This window comes from Crocuta crocuta, unplaced genomic scaffold (genome assembly GCF_008692635.1).
Source record: "Crocuta crocuta isolate KB4526 unplaced genomic scaffold, BGI_CrCroc_1.0 scaffold50, whole genome shotgun sequence".
Taxonomy (NCBI): Eukaryota; Metazoa; Chordata; class Mammalia; order Carnivora; family Hyaenidae; genus Crocuta; species Crocuta crocuta.
The window spans coordinates 3,033,794-3,041,237 of NW_027527428.1; the positions used below are offsets into that span (position 1 = coordinate 3,033,794).

Genomic DNA, 7,444 nt, shown 5'->3' on the forward strand with positions numbered 1-7,444 from the left:
GGGGCGCGGGCGGGGAGGGCGGTGGCCTGGCCCGCGGCGCCGCACCCAGGCCCCCCGGAGGTGACGGGCTTGCCCGGGGCGCCCCGACCCCGCACCCAGCCAGGGGCCAGCCTGATCCCGCGTGGTCAGGCTGCCCAACCTGGGGAGGTGCTACTGCGCGGAGGCGGACCCCCAGAGCCGAGGGAGCCCCGGGGTCAGGCATTCGCGTCTCCTCCTCAAAGCAGGACTGCCCGCGGGAGCTTACAACTTCAGCAGTCCCTTGTGCCCGGGGGACAGGCCCTAGTGCCCGAGGAGACTCCCTCAAAGTCTCAAGGGACTCTAGGGCAGGCATCTGCCCTCTCCCCCAGGCCAGGCCGACTGCAAGGGCAGAAGGTCTCCCATCGGGGGTCAGCAGTGCTCACAGGGTCCCCGCTGGCATCCCGCAGAGCTGACAGACACGGGCTGCAGAAGCCTGTGTGGCCCCTTGGACTCTGCCAGGGACACTGAGCTTCTTCCCCCGGGGGGCCAACAGGCTGGTTTTCTTTATAGCAAGGCTGCCCCAGAGGGTAGGTAATCCCAGGAATTCCCAGGGCCACCGCCTGCATCATGGGGCTCTGGGTCCGGCACAGGCCTGCCCAAGTGACCCCGCTCTTCTTCCACAGAGCACCTGTTGAATGGGCGGATGGACTTCCCAGGCAGCGCCAACTCCTTGAACAGGATGACTGTGGCCAACGCCGCCTACGGCACCCACCTGAGCCCACACCTGGCCCACCGGGTGCTGAGCACATCCTCCACCCTCACGCGGGACTACCACTCGCTGACCCGCACGGAGCACTCCCACTCTGCCACGCTGCCCAGGGACTACTCCACCCTCACCTCCCTGTCCTCCCACAGTGAGTGTCCGCCCCCAGCCCGGTCCCTGCTTCTCTTCCAGCTCAGGGAGGCCCGCTGCCCACCCTCCGACACACTTTCTGCCCTCACTCTCGTTTTGTCCCGCCGTAGGCCTCCCTCCCATCTGGGAAGAGGGGAGGAGCAGGCTTCCGCTGTCCTGGGCCCTCGGGTCCCTGAGTCGGGCTCAGATGAAAGTGTTCCCTCCCTCTGGGGACTCACGGGACACTATAATCCTGGCTGGGCAGCCAGCAGCGCCCTTTCGGGGACAAGGTAGTACAGGGGTGGCCGTCTTGTGCCTCCACAGCTGTCCCGCTCCATCTGTCACCCATCTGTTCATCGCAGCCACTGCCCAAGCCCAGCACCTCACCCTCCATTCCATCTCCATCAGTGCCGATGCCTAACACAGCCTCTGCCCTTCCGGGGACGATGGGCTGGGGGAGAGGAGGGGCCAGGCCGGCGGTCAGCAGAGATGGGACAGCTGCGGGAGGTCAGAGGGAGGGTTCCTGCCACACACTGACTGTGGCCTCCGGTCTTCAGGCTCGCGCTTGGCTGCAGGTGTGCCCAACACCCCCACTCGTCTGGTGTTCTCAGCCCTGGGACCCACGTCCCTGAAAGTGAGCTGGCAGGAGCCGCAGTGTGAGCAGGCGCTGCAGGGCTACAGTGTGGAGTACCAGCTGCTGAATGGCGGTGAGGCGCCGCTGCTGGCGGGCGGCGGGCTTGCAGGGCCGGGGCACCCGGGGCCGCACAGGAATCCCCCCCAAGTCCCTTCAACACCAATGATCCCCACCAGACTTCCTGAGAGGGTCTCACTTCCATGCTCCCCACTGCCCGTCACTGCCTCCTCTCCTGAGTTCTCATCCAGCTCCCTGGGCCCCTCTCCAGGTCGGTCCCTCCGCCAGGCTTTGCCTAACATGGCTTCACTGACGCAGGGGGACGGGCCTGCGAGATGCATTTGTGGGAACTGGGAAGCAGGGCTTCCCTGGAAAGACAAACTCCCAGCAGTGTGACCTGGGCCCATAAACAGACAGAACGTAGGTGGGATTTTAGGCTCCACTCATCCTTGTGTAGTGTACAACCTAAACAACCAGCCACACCATACCAGGCTGATCCCCACCGGTACCCAAACCACAGCTGATCCTGGGTGAGTGATGATCAGTGGCAGCCTAGGGAAGGGGTGGGATCAGGCCAGAGCTAGGAATGACACCGTCTGGCTGTCTGCCCTCCCCAGGGGAGCTGCATCGGCTCCACATCCCCAGCCCCAGCCAGACTTCGGTGGTGGTGGAAGACCTTCTGCCCAACCATTCCTATGTGTTCCGTGTGCGGGCCCAGAGCCAGGAAGGCTGGGGCCCAGAGCGCGAGGGTGTCATCACCATCGAGTCGCAGGTGCACCCCCAGAGCCCACTCTGCCCCCTGCCAGGTGAGTTGACTCCTCCCTCCTTGGCTGCCCCCATGATGTCCCCGAGTCACCCACACACTGACGCTCTTGCTCTGCTGCTCCCAGGCTCCACCTTCACTTTGAGCACACCCAGCGCCCCGGGCCCACTGGTGTTTACTGCCCTGAGCCCAGACTCGCTGCAGTTGAGCTGGGAGCGGCCACGCAGGCCCGATGGGGACATCCTCGGCTACCTGGTGACCTGTGAGATGGCCCACGGAGGAGGTGCTGCCCGCCCCCACATCAGGGGTGGCCAGGGGAGGGGTGGAGAGGGAGTCACAGAAGCTAAAGGCATCTCCCCCACCCAGAGCCAGCCACCACGTTCCTGGTGGATGGCGACAGCCCTGAGAGCCGGCTAACAGTGCCGGGCCTCAGTGAGAACGTGCCCTACAAGTTCAAGGTGCAGGCCAAGACTACCCAAGGCTATGGGCCAGAGCGTGAGGGTATCATCACCATCGAGTCCCAAGACGGAGGTAGGGTGGCTTGCCCATTCTTCACCCCTACCCCTTCTCTGGCCACATCATCCCCTGGCACCATCCCTGACTGGCTCATCTGCCCATGCCAGGCCCTTTCCCACAACTGGGCAGCCACCCTGGGCTCTTACAGCACCAACTGCCGGGCGAGTATAGCAGCATCACCACCACCCACACCAGCACAACGGAGCCTTTCTTCCTGGGTGAGCTGCTGGGCAAGGGGTCCTGGTTCTCCTGGGGGAGCACAGGGCTAACAGAGCAGGAGAGACAGGGCCCCAGGCAGGGTCCTTCAGTGCTCTTTCCCCCGCAGATGGACTGACCCTGGGGTCCCAACGTCTGGAAGCAAGTGGCTCCCTCACCCGACATGTGACCCAGGAGTTTGTGAGCCGGACACTGACCACCAGTGGAACCCTCAGTACCCAGGTGCCCCAACAGTTCTNCCCTGTCTCTTCTCCCTGGCTCTGCCTCAGCTACTCCGTCTTTGGACCCCTCAAAGCTCCAGCACATGCCCATGCTGGTCACAGGGCCAGCACAACTGACTATAGAGCAGAAGGGCAGGTGTCCTCTGGAGGCAGGAAGGGAGCAGAGGTCTCAGATGGCCCTTTGGGCCGCTACTCCCTCACCCCAGGCCCAAACCTGTTTGTATGTAACCAAAGACCTAAGACTAGACGATGAGGACCCAGCTTTGCTCTGCACTTAATAAACGATTATGCTGCCGCTCGGCTCGGCCCTGTCTGTTCTTCCGGGGAGGGCTGCGCAGAGCCGGGGAGGGGCTCTGACCCCCCGCTTCTCTGACCCCCAAGCACACGCCAACCTCTAGAGGCAGGCGGGTTATTGCGGTGGGAGGCACAAGTTTATTGAGCACCCAGATGCGGAGGGCAGGAGGCGCCAGAGGCCTGGAGCTTGGTGACGTGCTGCCTGGCAGGCCCGATGCCCACCGGGTGCCATCCCGGGGAACGCCTCACCAGTGCAGCACCTTGGCACCATCGGCCGCCTGAGAGAGGTAGAAGGTGGCGGTACCGCTATACTGCTCCTGTGGGAGAGGCAGGTGGGGTCTAAGCGCGGCAGGGCCCTGGGAACCCCTTTCTCCATCCCTCCCGCCCCCAGGCACTGGCACCCACCCACCTGTATGTGCTGCATGGCCTGGGGAACGGAGGCGGCCTCCAGCAGGGTCACGGTGCAGCCACCGAAGCCACCACCGGTCATGCGGCTGCCGTAAACCCCAGGTGCGGACAGCGCGGCCTCCACGAGCTGGTCTAGCTCTGGACAGCTCACCTCATAGTCGTCCCTGCAGAGAGGATACAGGAGAGGGTGGGCCTAGGCCTGGTCCCCACCCTGCCCTGGGGACAGCCTTTGCCTGGGAGATACAGGCACCCAGGGGTCCTCACCTGAGCGAGTGGTGACTCTCTACCATGAGGCGGCCGAAAGCTCTGTAGTCTCCGCGGCTCAGGGCAGCTGCTGCCTGGGCCGTGCGCCGGATCTCACCCACGACATGTCGTGCCCGCCGGAAACCCTCCTTGCTCACCAGCTCTCTGCCAGCTGGGAAGGGAAAGGGGTCAGACCTGCCACCCACCACCTCTGGGCCCCTGCAGATGGAGGGGTGGGGTCACCAGGGTGGTGGCCTTGGGTTGGGAAGCAAGTGGAAGGGGTGGGGAGGAGGGGGGGGAGGAGCCTCCAGTCGTAGACTGGGTTCTGACAAAGCTGTAAGCAGAACTTTGCATTGGTGACTAAGGTTTGGAGCCTTCTCTCCACTATACAATGGGACCCCTAGTCACGGAGGGGGCAGACACGCGTAGAGCCCCCATGCCAGCAGAGTGCCGGGTGCACAGTGGGTGCTCAGTAAACAGGGGCAGCCCCACACTCGGTGCTTCCAAGGTGAGGGGGACACAGTCCTGCCTTCAGGGGTCCACGGCAGCACAAGAGAGAGAAGAAATCCTGCCGCCGTTTACGCTGAAGCGTCAAGGGAGGCTCCAAGGGCTGGGGCTCCAGAGTTGGGGTACAGCCCAGGCAAAGATCAAAAGGCAGCGCACAGGCCCGCCAGGAAGAGGCTGTCCTGCTGGCTAACGCTCAGGTGGGGAGAGCACCCCGAGTTGGTAGCGGCAGCCCAGGGTACCGGGGGACTCTGCTCCTTCATTCTGGATGCCACACAGGGTTTGGAGCAGGGCAGGGCTGGGGCTGAGCTCTTGTGGACAAAAGTGACTGCCCTGGGCACAGGGCCCGAGCTGGGAGGGGACAGCAACCCAGATAGCAGCTGTTACCCGGGCAGAAACCAGCGAGGGGAATGCTGCGGGGGAAGGAGGAATGGAGGGGAGACAGAGATTGGAGACAAGGGGGGGGGGATAGTGAGGACACAGGGAACTGAGGTTTCAACCAGGAGTGACAAGGGTGAGGAAATCACAGATAAGGGGAGCTCAGCAGAAGCCTATAGGGGACAAGGGAAGATGAGTTCTCTTGGGGGTCCAGGCTCCAGGACTGCAGGTGGAAATGGGGGGGGGGGAGCCAGCTGGGAAAGCAAGGGGCTGCAGGCTCGTGTCTGAGTCCTCAGCGGAGCCATGGTGGCTGGTGCTGTGCACTGAGGACAAAGCCAGGGGCAGGCGCGCACAGGCAAACGACTGTGAGAGAGCCGCTGGCCGCTGAGGGGGAGGGAATGCAAGCCTCGGGTACGTGGGGGGGGGAGCCCAGGAGCGCTGCTGTGTCCAGTGACGGGGGCAAAGGGCAGGCCGACTGAGAGGACCGAGAAATGAATGGAGATAAGAAAATGGGGGCCATAAGCATTAGTTCTCCCCAGACGGGCACAGGAAAATGACTCAATTTTAGAAGGGAAGAAAACCAGCCACGTTTCTAAGCAGAAGGGGAGGAGCCAGGCAGAGGACAGGAAGGAGGGAAAGCAGGGCTTCAGTACAGGACTCTGGAGAAGGCAGAGGGCAGCTCTGTCCCCGAGGTGGGGGAGACCCCACCCGCCCAACCCCCAGCAGTGGTGGGGAAGGGATACAGTGGAGAGGAGGGAAGGCCAAAGTGCTCAAGCGTGAACACCTCCGCTAAGGTCACCTGCACAGAGGAGGCGGGGCAGGCATGAACGTGACAGTTCACCAAGGAGAAGGTCAAGCCGGTCCCACAGAGCCGGCCAGTGTCCCCCAAATGGGCACCCACACACTGCCAGGGAGGGCACAACTCCCAAGGCCGGCAGCCTGGCCCCATGACTGCGAGTATGAGTTATAGGTGACTAATATGCCTGGTTCGAGTCTCAGCACAGCCACTTACTGTAGATTCCTCATCTAAGACGATGAGAGTAATGACAGTATCTGATCCACACAGTACGACAGAGTGAGGTCGTACTTATCTGACCCTCAAACTATTACGTATCCTATCTTCCCGGCCGTACGTATCAGGAACCTTTAAAATATGTGCATCTTTTGCCTCTGCAATCTTACTCCTAAGAATCTAATTCTAAGAAGAGAGAGACTCGTGTATGAAAACTCTCACCACCGCGTCACATGTGGTTAGCAGAAAATGATTAAGTTAGGGGCGCCTGGGTGGCTTAGTCAGGTAAGCGTCTGACTTTCGCTTAGGTCATGATCTCACGGTTCGTGGGTTCGGGCCCCGCGTCGGGCTCTGTGCTGACTGCCAGCTCAGAGCCTGGCGCCTGTTTCAGAGTCTGTGTCTCCCTCTCTCTCTGACCCTCCCCTGCTCACGCTGTCTCTCTCTCTCTCTCCTAGAAATAAATAAAAAAAAAAAAAAGAAAATGATTAAGTTATGATATACCTCAATGCTGCAGTTTAGAAGCCTTGCTGACGATGTGCCTCTAATGGCACAGGAAAGGGGTCTGAGATGTTAGTAAAAGAGAAAGCAAGTGCCAATATTGCCTGTGCTACACTTTGTAAATGCACATGTAGGAAAAAACTGGAGGTTTTAGCAGTGGCTGCTATTTCTGGGTGGCGGCCCTCTAGCTCTCTATTTTCCTGTGTGTTTTCCTACATTTTCCACAGAGAAAGCGTAATCCTCCTATAAGAAAGAACAACGTTAAGATTTCGAGCAGCCTGCTGAGGTTGGAGCCCTAGGTGTGCAGGATTAGGGAGAGTGGGCAGAGCATAGCAGAGGCCCCTGGAGAGGACGGGATACACAGGACAATCAAGGGCACACCAAGGGCCTGGCCGCCCCACAGGATGCCCAGCCAGCTCTCACCCTCCAGCTCCTCCAGCTGCACCTCTCGAAGGCTCTCCTTGCCCAGCGCCCGGGCCACTTCTTCACACTGGCGCCGCCGCAGAGGGTACTCACTGGAGCCCAGTGAGTGGCGGACGTTGGAATCGGTGATGAGTACGGCCAGCTTGGGCTCTGACAGCGGCACCAGCCTTGTCTCCAGGGACCTGGCGTGGAGTTGGAGTGGGGAGATGACAAGCCCAAGTGTCTGCTTGCCACACCGGGCGGTGGGCACGCTCCACCCAGAAACTCCTCGTGATGAGGCGGGAGGGTACAAGGGGAGCCCCTGACCTGCAGTCAATGAGCAGCGCGTGGCCTTTCTGCCCCAGCAGTGCGATGAGCTGGTCCATGATGCCACAGGGCACCCCTGCGAAGCTGTGCTCGGCCCGCTGACACACCTGAGCCCGGGCAGCTATGGACCCCGAGTCTGCGGCACAGGGGGAGGTGAGGGGGCTGGCTGGTGGCCCGGGGG

General features: G+C 61.7%; 2 protein-coding genes across 2 annotated transcripts in view; one reads left to right on the forward strand and one right to left on the reverse strand.

The window, feature by feature from the left end:
• Window positions 1–3,450, forward strand: part of ITGB4 (integrin subunit beta 4) — a 26,328-nt gene extending 22,878 nt beyond the window's left edge. Inside the window, exons 32-38 of the mRNA XM_077756155.1 lie at window positions 642–872; window positions 1,408–1,557; window positions 2,099–2,287; window positions 2,372–2,527; window positions 2,611–2,775; window positions 2,868–2,978; window positions 3,086–3,450. Coding sequence (XP_077612281.1) covers window positions 642–872; window positions 1,408–1,557; window positions 2,099–2,287; window positions 2,372–2,527; window positions 2,611–2,775; window positions 2,868–2,978; window positions 3,086–3,450 — 1,367 coding nt within the window. The remainder of the gene's footprint in view (window positions 1–641; window positions 873–1,407; window positions 1,558–2,098; window positions 2,288–2,371; window positions 2,528–2,610; window positions 2,776–2,867; window positions 2,979–3,085) is intronic.
• A 156-nt stretch (window positions 3,451–3,606) lies between these two features.
• GALK1 (galactokinase 1) overlaps window positions 3,607–7,444 on the reverse strand; it is a 5,785-nt gene continuing 1,947 nt past the window's right edge. The window contains exons 4-8 of the mRNA XM_077754585.1: window positions 7,264–7,399; window positions 6,958–7,139; window positions 4,164–4,314; window positions 3,901–4,063; window positions 3,607–3,808 (exon numbers count right to left, since the gene is read on the reverse strand). Of these exons, the coding sequence (XP_077610711.1) occupies window positions 3,737–3,808; window positions 3,901–4,063; window positions 4,164–4,314; window positions 6,958–7,139; window positions 7,264–7,399 (704 nt within the window). The 3' untranslated portion in view covers window positions 3,607–3,736. The remainder of the gene's footprint in view (window positions 3,809–3,900; window positions 4,064–4,163; window positions 4,315–6,957; window positions 7,140–7,263; window positions 7,400–7,444) is intronic.